We start from the raw sequence: 14,592 nt of genomic DNA on the forward strand, positions 1-14,592 counted from the left end.
ACGTCTTTCAGAAACATCTAAAAATACAGTGAATTACTTTGAAATGCAGACACTGTTGTTATGTAGGTGGATGCAGCACACATTCTGTGCACAGCAAGATTCCAAAACAGTAATGAGATGAGTGACAATCTGGTTTTGGTGGTGGTTTTGTTTGAAAAAGGAATGTTAGCCAGGAGAACTTCAAATAGTGCAATGGGATCTTCAGTATCCACCCAAACAGGCAGACAAGATCTTATGACAGGATCAGTATCATCCTTGGCTCAGTGTGCTTGCACTCTTACTTCTGAGGCAAAGCTTGTGGGTTTAAGCCCCACTCCAGGACTTGAGAGCACATGATCTAGACTGACATTTCAGTGCGGTACTGAGAGAAGGCTGCATTGTCGGAAGTGCTGTCTTTCTGATGAACCCGTTAAACCCTCTCTGCCCTCTTGGGAACATAAAAGATTCTATGGCACTATTTGAAGAAGAGCAGGAGAGTTCTCCTGGTCCCTTAGCACATATTTATCGTTCAATCAATACCACCAAAAACAGATTAAATGATCATTCGTCTCAGTGCTGTTTCTGGGACCTTGCTGTGTGCAATTTGGCTGTTGTGATACAAAACAATAACTGCACTTCAGAATTAATTCATTGACTGTAAAGCGCATTGTGACATCCTGAGGATGTTGAAGATCTTGTAAAATGGAAGTTCTTTCTTGGTTTAACATCAATCAAAAGACAGTGCCTCCAAAAATGCAGCACTCTCTCAAGTGTGCTGGATTATCAGTCTAGATTAATCACTCAGGTGTTGGAGTGAAGCTTGTACCCACAACCTTCTGACTCAGGGTGAGAGTTCTACCAACTGAATCAATAATCTGTGAGGAATGATCTCTCCTTTGTAGAAAAAAAGTCTGAATTTTATGATATCAAGGAGCAAACTCTTAACAGTTTTTCTTCTGTACCAAACGTTATTCAAGAGTAAAGAGTAAAAAAAACCCATAAATGTTGGAAAGCAGAGAAGGGGAACGGAGAGGAGGAAAGGGAGGTGAGGGGAGAGGAAGGAATGATGCACTGGTTGCAAGGATCACTTTAAAGGTGATGGGTATGGCAGCAGATGATCTGGCAGTAGTTAATATGAAATAAAAGCAGAAAATTTTGGAACTGGGTGGCGGATTGGTCACCATCTGAATAAGAAAGGTAGGTTAATGGTTTGAGTGGGACCCTTCACAAGAATTGATTGGAGAAGCCCATTTACTATGATTATTATTTAAAGGGTCATCTGATAGCTCCCTCTCTGATGTTACTGTGTATCAAAGATCACCAGAGAAATAACTTTTTCTCTTTAAGGAACCAGGTTCCCTTATTTTTGCATGTAAAATTATTGGATGTATGCTAGCCTCAAAGATTTCTTTCATTACCTTAAGTACTTTTATTGTTATTCAAACTCTCATCCATGCCTTTGTCACCACTAGATTCGACTATTCCAGTGCTCTCCTAGCCAGTCTCTCATCCTCCACCCTCCTTAAACTTCAGCTCTGCTGCCTGTATCCTGCTTGATCTATATTGGCTCCTTGTCCCCCAAAGCCTCAAATTTAAAATTCTTATCCTTGTGTTTAAATCCCTCCATGGCCTCGACCCTTCCTATCTTTGTAACCCTCTCTAGTGCTGCAACCACGCCCTCCCCCGACTCTCCATTCGTCTGATTTTGGCTTCCTGTGCATTCTCCCCTCCCTTTGCCCCACCATTGTTGGCTGTGCCTTCTGCCACCTCGGTCCCATGCTCTGGAATTCCCTCCCTAAACCTTCCATTTGCCCTCCTTCAAGACCCTCCTTAAAACTCACCTCTTTGACCAACCTTTTGGTTACCCCATCTAATATCACCTTCTCAGCATCCATTTTTTTGCCTTACACCACTGTGAAGCATCTTAAGATGTTTTTCTATGTTATAAATGCCAGCTGTTGTTGTATTGCCAAAGAAATTTGCATCTTTAGACAGCCCAGTGAAGTATTACATTACAGCATTGCAAATAATGCATAAAGAAACTATACAGTGAGCTCTTCACAAAGTAGATGCTGAGATAATTGTATAAAAAGAGTTCTAGCATGAAATCTAGGAAGCTGCGGTCCTATTTTTGTTTATCGTGATTGTGTAAAGTACTGCTACTGTGCTACAGTTTATTGCTAGGTTTACTGATGCTGCAGAAAGTGCAACTCATGTGCATGGCCCTCTGCAATATGATTGCCTAAAGTGTCCTTTTTCTTTTTTTTCAAACCACATCACCACAGGAGGGAACAAGCTGAAGAGTCAGCCATTCCGTCTGAACTGGGCTTGGATTTCATTAGAGAGGGAGTACTACCTTGTGAATGAGGATTCCCGGTTTTTAGAAGTGACACTGAAACGAAGGGGATACTTGGGAGAAACATCCTTCATTGGTAAGTATCCTCCGCGATCTCACGTGAAAAAGAAAGGAACCTCGCAGCTTTCCATTTATTACCGTGTCATTGCTGTTTCATGGCAGAAACCTTACAGATTGTTTGTGTTCAATGAGGAGTATGTGACTGGTCCAAAGTGTACTTTAATAGCAGGATAGTGTTACAATTCAAAGGAAGGTATGAACAGTTGTACTTAAAAGCCAATTCAATAGATACTGCTGCTGCGCCTCCCACTGTGAGCGTCCTAATTAGTCATCCTGATCCCTCTTTGCACGAAAGAAGAATTTAATTGCACTTCACAAACACTCCCCAAAGAAAAACGTCAGTGCTCCCACGTGAGCCACTGTATATTTTCTAACATGTCTGCTGCCAGAAAGAGAAAATAGAACTACAGGGTTGGAAGGTGGCAAAGGGAAAGGCTTTGTTCTTTAAACATACAATTTTCTTCAGTTCCATTACAGGCAAGAGTCCGGTTATATCCAGGAAAGATATTTTCTGGAAGATTCCTGTTTCTATTTGTAAATGAAGGCCAATTGGCAACAGCTAATTTAAGAGACTGTTATTTTAACTAAAGCTCAGATTTATTCTACGCCCTTTAAATAAACCATAAAGATGACATGTACTAGTGGATTCATGAAAGGAACAACTAAGCATTACTGAGGCATTGCCCCAAATTATTCTGACATGTCAAAGGTTATGGCTAGAGAATTGTTTACAAGCCCAAATTTCTTTTGCTTCAATCATTTTGACTATACTTGGAATATGATAGTAAACCTCTAATTAAAGTCAAGCCGTAGCACAACTCTGCAAAAGGTAACGGTGTAACTTTTGTCTTCACTTCATGGGCGGTAATCTGGCAGGATGAATCGCCCACCCATTATAGAAACCACCCGATTTTCATACCAATGAACCCCTGCCCCACCGACTCAGACAACTAAAACATGCCTTCTAGGGATAATCCAGCTGGAATGTTATTTGGAGCCAGTGTAAGAACTTAAGACACCTTCATATTAACCTCTCTACCCCCAAAAGCTACCAGGCTGCCAACTAGTGCTCCTCACAAATTCCTCTGCTAAAGTATGATTCTGGTTATGATTGGCACCTATCAATATTGTAGTGAATAAAGAACACGAGGCATGTTTCTGTTTAGGGCAACTCAGGTATATTGCGCACGCTTTCCAATGCACCTTCTTCCTTAGCCTAGTGCTCTTAGATCACATCCTCCTTGTCTTCTTCCTATTTCAGTCACCAAGCTAACTGTTTCTATCGCTAGGAATGTGGTGTACAAAGTCTAGCAGAACAAGTTTGTCTAAACAATATAAGTAGTCGCCACCCTCTTCCCACACCCCACACACAAACGCGCACACAGCACTATAATACCCTACGACTCATCATATAGCAGGTGGATTGGTCAAGAGGTTAGGAAAGAATGGAAGGGGGTAAATTCTTGGCTTCACTGCCTGGGCAGAAGTCTGGTGGAGCGGATCGCCCGTCCGTTGCAGAGTCTGCTCGTTTTACCTCATGGTGATTACAAACTCCACTACAAAATATAATTCGTATATTTTAAAAACTGACTTTTACCTTTATATAGAAGTTAAAACTGTAATAAAATTGGAACCAGATGCAAAGTTCCAAGTGGAAAAACATAATATAACATAATCAGATTTCTCTTCCCCATTTTCCTCTAGGTATTGCCACCAAGGATGGCACTGCTGAAAAAGATAAAGATTTCAAAGGGAAGTCCCAAAAGCAGGTCCAGTTCAACCCAGGCCAGTCCACTGCTATCTGGAGAGTAAAGATACTTGCAGATAATGAATACGAGACTTCAGAAACATTCCAGATCGTTCTGTCTGACCCTGTCATGGCTGCTCTGGAATTCCCAGAAATTACTACAGTTGAGATTGTGGATCCTGGTGATGGTGAGCACAGCTGGTTTGCAGTAATGCTATCTTTGATTTAAATGACAAGCATGATTGATCTTTTAATGGAGTTAACTAGTTTTGCTTGAAAGGAACTTTCAAAAATGACTAGAGTGTTGAACCCTTCACTAGCAGATGAACTTGCATGTTAGCCTCGATTGACATTTGCAGTTAGCCTTCTGCTAGAAGGTGTGATTTTCAGTCTCAGCTGGATCATCTGGGGGAAGAGAGGGAGGACAGGCTGGTGAGGGATTCTTTCCTTTGTTTTACTGAAGTGAATTTCTCAACAAGTCAATGAAAAAATAAGCAATAAAAGCATCTGCAATTAAGAGGACAGTGTAGGTATGGTGAACCTGGGGTGGGGGAGAAAAATGGTTAGAAGAAAGTGTAAGAGGAGGCAAAGGGGGTAAAATTCAATTTTGGGTGAGGCGCAAAACAGACGGTTGCGAATCGGTTGCCTGTTCTACACCCCATCCGATTTTCCTTTCAATTACTTCAGTGTGAACGTTTGATGCAGTCACAGTGAGTATTCGATGCAGTCTTAATGTGTGAGTGTTCAATGTGGTCTCAGTTTGAGAGCGTTCAATGCAGTTTCAGTGTGTGAGTGTTCGATGCAGTCTCAGAGTGGGTATTCAATGCAGGGGGTAAGGTGGCAATATTGGTTAAAGAAACAATGACAGCCATGAGGAGGGACGAGACCTGGGTGTCCTTGTACACCAGTCGCTGAAAGCAAGCATTCAGGTGCAGCAAGCAGTTAGGAAGGCGAATGGTATGTTGGCCTTCATTGCAAGAGGATTTGAGTACAGGAGCAGGGATGTCTTACTGCAGTTATACAGGGCCTTGGTGAGACCACATCTGGACTTTTATGTACCGTTTTGGTCTCCTTATCTGAGGAAGGATGTCCTTGCCATGGAGGGAATGCAACAAAGGTTTACCAGACTGATTCCTGGGATGGCAGGACTGACGTATGAGGAGCGATTGGGTCGACTAGGCCTATATTCACTAGAGTTTAGAAGAATGAGAGGTGATCTCATCGTAACATATAAAATTCTAACAGGACTAGACAGACTAGATGCAGAGAGGATGTTCCCGATGGTTGGGAAGTCCAGAACCTGGGGTGAACTGTCTCAGGATACGGGGTATGCCATTTATAACTGAGATGAGAAGAAATTTCTTCACTCAGAGGGTGGTGAACCTGTGGAATTCTCTACCACAGAAGGCATTGGAGGCCAAGTCATTAGATGTATTCAAGAAGGAGATAGATATATTTCTTAATGCTAAAGGGATCAAGGGATATGAGGAAAAAGCGGGAACAGGGTACTGAGTTTGACGGTCAGCCATGATCATTGTGAATGGCGGAGCAGGCCCGAAGGGCTGAATGGCCTACTCTTGCTCCTATTTTCTATGTTTCTATGTTAGAAGGATCATCAAATGAGGCCATGTGGGTTGAACTGAAGAACAAAAAAGGGGCAATCACATTGCTGGGAATGTACTATAGACCCCCAAATAGTCAGAGGGAGATAGAAGAGCAAATATGTAGGCAAATTTTTGAGAAGTGCAAAAATGATAGGGCAGTAATAGCTGGGGACTTAACTACCCTAATATTAACTGGGATAGAATCAGTCTAAAAGGTATAGAGGGTGCTGAATTCTTAAAATGCATTCAGGAGAACTTTTTTAGCCAGCACGTAGCAAGCCCAAACAAGAGAGGGGGCAGTTCCGGATTTAGTTTTAGGGAGTGAAGCTGGGCAGGTGGAAGGGGTATCAGTGGGAGAGCATTTTGGTGGTAGTGATCATAATTCAGTTAGATTTAGTATAGTTATGGAAAAGGACAAAGATAGAACAGGAGTAAAAGTTCTCAATTGGGGAAAGGCCATTTTACTAAGCTGAGATGTGATTTGTCAAAAGTGGACTGGAAGTAACTACTTGAAAGTAAATCAGTATCAGAGCAGTGGGAGGCATTCTAGGGGGAGATAGTGAGGGTTCAGACCAAATATGTTCCTACGAAGAAAAAGGACGGGACTCCTAAATCTAGAGTCCCCTGGGTGTCAAGGAGCATACAGGGTAGGATAAGGCAAAAAAAGGAAGCTTATGTCAGATACCGAGAGCTCAAAACTGCAGAAAGCCTAGAGGAGTACAGAAAGTGCAGGGATGAAATTAAAAAGGAAATTAGGAAAGCAAAGAGAGGATATGAAAAAATATTGGCACGTAAAATCAAGGAAAACCCAAATATGTTTTATAAGTACATAAAGAGCATAAAGAGCAGGAGAATAACTAAGGAAAAAGTAGGACCTATTACCGAGAAGATAACTTGTGTGTGGAGGCGGAAGACGTGGATATGGTTCTTAATGAATGCTTTGCGTCTGTCTTCACAAAAGAGGGGGACGATGCAGACATTATAGTTAAGGAGGAGGAGTGTGAAATATTGGATGGAATAATCATAGTGAGGGAGGAATTATTAAGGGGATTAGCGTCTTTGAAAGTAGATAAATCCCCAGGCCCGGTTAAAATGTATCCCAGGTTGTTCAGAAAAGCAAGGGAGGAAACAACAGAGGCTCTGACCATAATTTTCCAATCATCTCTGGCTACAGGCGTGGTGACGGAGGACTGGAGGACTGCGTTGTTTAAAAAGGGAGAAAGGGGTAGACCGAGTAATTATAGGCCAGTCAGCCTAACCTTGGTGGTGGGCAAATTATTGGAAACAATTCTGAAGGACAATATTAATCGTCATTTAGAAAGGCATGGATTAATCAAGGACATTCAGCATGGATTTGTTAAGGGAAGGTCGTGTCTGACTAACTTGATTGAATTTTTTGAGGCGGTAACGAGGAGGGTCAAAGAGGGTAGTGTTTGATGTAGTCTACGTGGATTTTAGCAAGACTTTTGACAAGGTCCCAAATGGCAGACTGGTCAGGAAAGTAAAAGCGCATGGGATCCAAGGGAAAGTGGCAAGTTGGATCCAAAATTGTCTCAGTGGCAGGAAGCAAACGGTAATGGTTGACGGGTGTTTTTGTGACTGGAAAGCTGTTTCCAGTGGAGTTCTGCAGGGCTCAGTACTAGGTTCCTTGCTTTTTGTGGTATATATCAATGTAGATTTAAATATAGGGGGCATAATAAGAAGTTTGCAGTTGACACAAAAATTGGCCATGTGGTTGATAGTGAGGAGGATAGTTGTAGACATAGGATAATAGGAATATAGGAACAGGAATAGGCCATTCAGCCCCTCGCGCCTGCTCCGCCATTGATAAGATCATGGCTGATCTGTGATCTACCTCCATATACCTGCCTTTGGCCCATATCCCGTAATACCTTTGGTTGGCAAAAAGCTATCTATCTCAGATTTAAATTCAGCAATTGAGCTAGCATCAATTGCCATTTGCGGAAGAGAGTTCCAAACTTCTACCACCCTTTGTGTGTAGAAATGTTTTCTAATCTCGCTCCTGAAAGGCCTGGCTCTAATTTTTCGACTGTGCCCCCTACTCCTAAAATCCCCAACCAGCAGAAATAGTTTCTCTCTATCCACCCTATCTGTTCCCCTTAATATCTTATAAACTTCGATCAGATCACCCCTTAACCTCTATAGAATACAACCCCAATTTATGTAATCTCTCCTCGTAACTTAACCCTTGAAGTCCGGGTATCATTCTAATAAACCTACGCTGCACTCCCTCCAAGGCCAATATGTCCTTCTGAAGGTGCGGTGCCCAGAACTGCTCACAGTACTCCAGGTGCATTCTAACCAGGGTTTTGTATATCTGCAGCATAACTTCTGCCCCCTTGTACTCTAGTCCTCTAGATATAAAGGCCAGCATTCCATTAGCCTTCTTGATTATTTTCTGCACCTGTTCATGACACTTCAATGATCTATGTACCTGAACCCCTAAGTCCCTTTGGACATCCACTGTTTTTAACTTTTTACTATTTAGGAAGTACCCTGTTCTATCCTTTTTTGATCCAAAGTGGATGACCTCCCATTTGCCTACATTGAATTCCATCTGCCACAGTTTTGCCCATTCACCTAATCTATCAATATCGCTTTGTAATTTTATGTTTTCATCTACACTGCTTAAAATGCCACCAATCTTTGTGTCATCGGCAAACTTAGATATGAGACTTTCTATGCCTTCATCTAAGTCGTTAATAAATATTGTGAATAATTGAGGCCCCAAGACAGATCCCTGCGGGACTCCACTAGTTACATCCTACCAATGTGAGTACCTACCCATTAACCCTACTCTCTGTCGCCTTTCGCTCAGCCAACCTCCTAACCAAGTCCATACTTTTCCCTCGATTCCATGGGCTTCTATCTTAGCTAACAGTCTCTTATGTGGGACTTTATCAAATGCCTTCTGGAAGTCCATTGACATTCCCCTGTCCACTACTTTAGTCACCCCTTCAAAAAGACTGCAGGAAGATATCAATGGACTGGTCAGGTGGGCAGAAAAGTGGCAAATGGAATTCAATCCAGAGAAGTGTGAGGTAATGCATTTGGGGAAGGCAAACAAGACAAGGGAATACACAATAAATGGGAGGATACTTAGAGGTGTAGAGGAACAGAAGATCTTGGAGTGCATGTCCACAGATCCCTGAAGGTAGCAGGACTGGTAGATAAGGTGGTTAAGAAGGCATATGGGATACTTTCCTTTATTAGCTGAGGCATAGAATATAAGAACAGGGAGATTTTGCTTGAACCATATAAAACACTAGTTAGGCCATGGCTAGAGTACTGTGCACATTTCTGGTCACCACATTACAGGAAAGTTGTAATTGCACTAGAAAGGGCACAGAGGAGATTTACGAGGAATTGCCAGGACTGGAGAATTTTAGCTATGAGGAAAGATTGGATAGGTTGGGGTTTTTTCTTTGGAACAGAGGAGGTTGAGGAGAGATTAAATTGAGGTGTATAAAATTACGAGGAGCCTAGATAAAGTGGATAGGAAGGACTTATTTCCCTTAGCAGAGAGGTCAATAACCAGGGGGCATAGATTTAAAGTAATTGGTAGAAGGATTAGAGGGGAGCTGAGGAGAATTCTTTTCACCCAGAAGGTGGTGGGGGTCTGGAACTCACTGCCTGAAAGTGTGGTAGAGGCAGAAACCCTCATCGCATTTAAAAAGTACTTGAATGTGCACTTGAAGTTCCGTAACCTACAAGGCTACGGACCAAGAGCTGGAATATAGGATTAGGCTGGATAGCTCTTTTTCAGCCGGCACAGACACGATGGGTTGAATGGTCTCCTTCTGTGCCATAAATTTCTATGATTCTGTGTTTGATGCAGTCTCAATGTGAGAGCGTTTGATGTGGTCTCAATGTGTGAGAATTAGGCCTGTGAGTAGATACATCATCCGAGACAACACGTGCTATATGGAAACCTAGAAGAGTAAAGGAATAGTAAGAGGAAATATATTAAATATCTTCGCAGTTTATTTTGTGAACAATTAACATAAAGTAGTTTGTAACTAGGGAAAGCAGTAGGACTGTATGGACTTGATGGATATGACTTGTACTACAAACAATTTGGGTGAATGTCTAAGCTTGATGAATAGTTAGACTGTCTATGGAAACACAGAATTACTAGCCTTGCACAGAAACTGACTTCATTTGAAAGAGAATAACGTACAATTAATTTGTTTTCCTCAATGAAACTACTCTATTGTAAAACTGCTGTGCAATACTTAGCAATTATATTGATGAGATTAGATTAGTGAGGAACAGTGCATTTGGTGCAATTCGACACTGACGCCCAACAATTCATTTTTATTTTGCTTTTCAACAGAGTCAACAGTTTACATTCCACAGTCGGAGTACAGTATCGAGGAGGATACTGGTGAGGTGTTCATTCCTGTGAGGAGGTCCGGTGATGTTAGCCAGGAACTCATGGTCATCTGTTTCACACAGCAAGGTGAACTTATAAATACTTGCATTTCTATAATTGATCTCATGGAATCATTGAAGCACCTCAAAGCACTTCACACAATAAATAGTGCAAATAATCAGGAAAAGGACGATGAGGATTTATTTTTTTTTAAATTAATTAACCATAAGTGGATGATATGGAAGATGAAGAAAAAGTAGATGAGCAGTCAGGAAAAGAAGTTTCTGCAGAGTTCAAAAGAGTTCTGCTTGAAGGCATTTCTTATCTAAGAACTTGATCTTGTCAACGCTCAGAAGTGTGAACATGTGCAGCCCAAGTATCTGATCTCTGGGTGGTCTCTGGAGCACAGAGATAGCAATCAATCAAATAACATTTTATATGCTGGCTCAGCTGCCTGCCCAGTGATCAGATGGGAGGTGTGAATGAAGGAGGCTCACCATCGTCCAGATTGAAAAACACAGCTCCTCCATCTTTCAGCAGTATCTTCAATACATACAGTCCAGATTAATAGGTGAGCGAGAGAGAGAGAGAGAGAGAGGCTTGCAAGGTGTAATTCAGTTGAGATCTTTAAGTGACATTATGAACACTGGTAGGGACGGCTGGGGGGGAAGCTGAAGCATTTTGTAGGCATCACCTGAACATTGTTGAAATCTGTTGCAGACAGTGGAATACTTACACCTGTAGGCTGAAAACAACATGTTTGGATTGGCTGCACCAACATTTTTCATCACAAAGATTGTCTTTACAAGGGACATATTTTGAGCTTGCTTTGACATTCTGTGGGGGTCCCACTGGTCTCCCGCCTTAACTCTCACAGAATTTCAGCCCCATTGCCTTTAAATTGCATGAAAGATCAATGTATATCGGCAAAAATCCGTGTTTACCACCAAGAAGCTTTTTTTTTTACAGCTCAAGACAACTTACCACTAAAAAAGCAATTAGTGTGTGTCTGTTCTTTTGAAATTAAATTTCATTAAATTCACAGTAGAACCGAAAGGGATACTGTAGATGTCTGGCGCAGATAGAAACACATATATTAATAAACTGGCAATGTCTTAGTAAAGAAAGTTTCACAAAGTACAGATTTAATGAAGGTTATTGAGCAACTAAATCAAACTGAGTAGAGGTTTGTTTCGGAGAACACTGAACAAACTACATTTTCCCTTTGTACATTATGATCTTAATGGTACATGAGTTCTGTAGTGTTTCAAAAACACAGCAACAGAAGCTGATTTTTTTCTTTTTAGTGATTTTTATAATTATATCTGCCACCTCCCCCCAAAAAATCATACCTTTTAACTTCCCATACTCCCGCTGCTGTGTTTGTCACAGCAAGGCAGCTTCATCAGCTGGCAGTGATCTTTAGAAAGTCACAGGTCCAAAGGTCATCCAATCTCCTCTCAGGAAGCAGCAGGTCGTCAGGGAAAGGCTTTTTTCTAAGTGTTGAGGGTCACAGAAAATCTCAGTGAGAGTTTGCTTCCTGCACCACAGGGTCAGGCTACTAAACCTCCCCTGTTAGGTTGACCACTTGACATTGATGAGTTTGGCTTTCTCAGATCCGCTGGGATTTTTTTTGCTTTGTTTTGTTTTTCCCTAGGAGTTTCTCATTCATCTCTTTCCACGCCAACCGATTGATTTGTTCTTAGGATGTGTTATTTAATTTTATGCACATATCTCAAAATCAGTGGCATGCTTTTCATTCAAAATTTGTACTATTTCCTTTTACAAGAACAAGAGGGCTCACCACACTCGGGCAACATCAATTGTCGGATGCATTTCTGAGCACTTCCACACAGAGAGGAAGTCGCGATATTCTTCTTTAAATTAGATTTGAAACAAACTGTTCGGTAATTGCAACTTCTCTAAAATATAAACCTCTGACTTTAAAAAAAATATTCATAATGATTCCCTGACAACAAAGAAGTTTTTTTTCTTTACTGCCCAGTCTAAGCATGTCAAATAAAGTTGGTCTAAATGCATTTACATCATATTTGCTTGACCCTCACAGGCTCAGGGTAGTCCTTTGAAGCTGCTTCATTATTTTGAGGAAGGGCAACCACAGCGAGCGTGACAAATCTCGCATCATTTCCATTTTAACTTAACCCTTTCATGACTACTGCAGCACTGCTGACCACACATCAGAAATAGAACAGGCACAATATTAGAAATGTGCTGTACATTAACTACTTCAAGCGCGACAGCAACAGAACAATACTGAGTCCTGGTGAATATGAGTATTTCACAGTATAAAGGGACAAATTTAAATTGGCTGCTTTTTAAGAGTGAAGTACCCCGTAAACTTTTCCTGGCTTATTGATAAAGAGGTTGTACATGACTCAGTGCTGATCATAAGCCCTTCCACTGTTCTTTTCTTCCCCCTCCTATCTTGCCTTAATAAAAGCTAAAGAAAAAAATGAAAAAAAAAGTTCTGAAAACAAAGTTCACATTGCAGCACAAGTAATATCAGCTGCTGCGGTAGAATTTTCCACAGCTGTCAAAATGGGAGCAGAACTTTAAAAGCAGGTTGTTGGATGTGGGCTGGCCTGACGTTGCCCCAGTGAGGTGGAAACTCTTTTAATAAAGAGTTTCTTTTTCAGTTTTGTAGTTACAGTGCATCACCCAGACAGGAAAAGGCATCATGGAGGAGCTGCATGACTGTAATAAAGAAACTATAGTGGCAAAGTTCATTCAATTATTTTCCTGTTTTTTTTAAATCATGAATAACATCGGAAATGTTCCATACAGTTCAAATTTTAAAATGATGCCCCTACATTTCCACCTTTCCATAGAACCTAATAAACAAGAAAGGAGAAAAACAAAAGGAGCTCCATTCTATTCCTAAATGGCCCACTATCCTCTCCCAACTCCATAGCATCACCCCATTCGTACATTACAACAGTACTTCATTGGCTGTAAAGTGCTTTGGGATGTCCTGAGGTCGTGGAAGGTGCTATATAAATGCAAGTCTTTCTTTTATGTAGAAGGGAGATTCAGATTTGGTTGGAGAGATGAATTGTTTAATGTATTTATACTTTTCCTTCAGGCACTGCCACAGGCACTATTCCAAGTACCATCTTGTCCTATTCTGACTTTATCACCCGCCCAGAGGATCACACCAGTATAATTCGATTCGATAAAGAAGAGACAGAAAAATTCTGTCGCATTGTCATCATCGATGATTCACTCTACGAAGAAGATGAGAGCTTCAACATCACACTCAGCATGCCCATGGGTGGTCAGATTGGCAAACAATACCCCACTTCTCGTGTAGTCATTCTCCCAGATATGGCTGATGGTAAGTAGTACGTACATTTGGTAGTCTTGTCATTTATCTTATTTTGCAATGAAATGATCTGGGAGTTGTTCTTACATTTGTCACAAAAAAAACAATTGGTCCATAAAATCAGTGATAACTAGAAGGGGTGGCACCATGTGCTAACTGGTGGTGATGGTGTTGACTTCACCGGGGCTTTACAGCTGTATATAAACAGTCAGCTGTTTGGGAAGAGGAAGCGGTGACACTAATTAGCATTAGGGCATAAAATGGAGGGGAGAACAAAAAGTCATACAGCCCATCAAACTCACCCTGTTGTTTAAGCACCCACTTGGTCCATTTTATCATTTTCCTCCAGAAACACCAACTCTGTATAAAAGACTCTTCTAATTTTTCATTTTGAAATAACCTCATGGCGACATCTAAGCCCTAATTTTCACTATGGGTGCAAATGCGGCTCGCGGGGGCCGAGTTAAGTGACAGGCCCGCATGACGTGAAGCCTGGTCCATTTTAATTTTTGGAATGCTGACTCCCACCCAAACCTGGTGACAATGACGTGGCGGTCGGCAGGGGTAGCGGGATTTAGGATGGCTGGGGACTATAGGGAACAGTCCCCAGCATTAAGATAAATCATTGGCAGGGAAGGGGGAGGGAGGCAATAATGCTCACGAGTAGGGGAGGAAGGCCCAGGCAGAAGAGACCCAAGGTATGCTAGTGGGGCCCAGAGGAGCACTCCTGCTCCTCCTGGCCCACAAGGAAGCCAATAAATATTTTTAAAAACTTACCATGCTGGGTCACTTTTTGCCATTGATCTATCTGCTGCCAGCTTTCCTAGACAGGTTCGGCACTCAGTGAGAGTCCCCACGGGGTTAAATTCATGTTGAGGTCTGAGTGATGTTACTGGGTCCCAACTTTTGAATATTTATGAGACCCTCGCCTGCCTGCCCTTGAAACCTGGGAATTAAAATATCGGTCGGTGGAAGTGCGATGCAAACGGAGAGGTAAGTACCCTGCCCGCATTTTAACCCCCGCACGCCCTATTCTGATCGAGCGCAGGGGGTGAGTAAAATTGGGGCTCTGGACTTCAATTGGGACACTCGACTGGAAATGAAATC

General features: G+C 41.8%; 1 protein-coding gene across 1 annotated transcript in view; it reads left to right on the forward strand.

The window, feature by feature from the left end:
* Positions 1-14,592, forward strand: part of frem3 (Fras1 related extracellular matrix 3) — a 197,075-nt gene that overhangs the window by 88,921 nt on the left and 93,562 nt on the right. Inside the window, exons 3-6 of the mRNA XM_067982755.1 lie at positions 2,265-2,411; positions 4,100-4,330; positions 10,104-10,229; positions 13,246-13,497. Of these exons, the coding sequence (XP_067838856.1) occupies positions 2,265-2,411; positions 4,100-4,330; positions 10,104-10,229; positions 13,246-13,497 (756 nt within the window). The remainder of the gene's footprint in view (positions 1-2,264; positions 2,412-4,099; positions 4,331-10,103; positions 10,230-13,245; positions 13,498-14,592) is intronic.

This window comes from Heptranchias perlo, chromosome 1 (genome assembly GCF_035084215.1).
Source record: "Heptranchias perlo isolate sHepPer1 chromosome 1, sHepPer1.hap1, whole genome shotgun sequence".
NCBI classification, from domain to species: Eukaryota; Metazoa; Chordata; class Chondrichthyes; order Hexanchiformes; family Hexanchidae; genus Heptranchias; species Heptranchias perlo.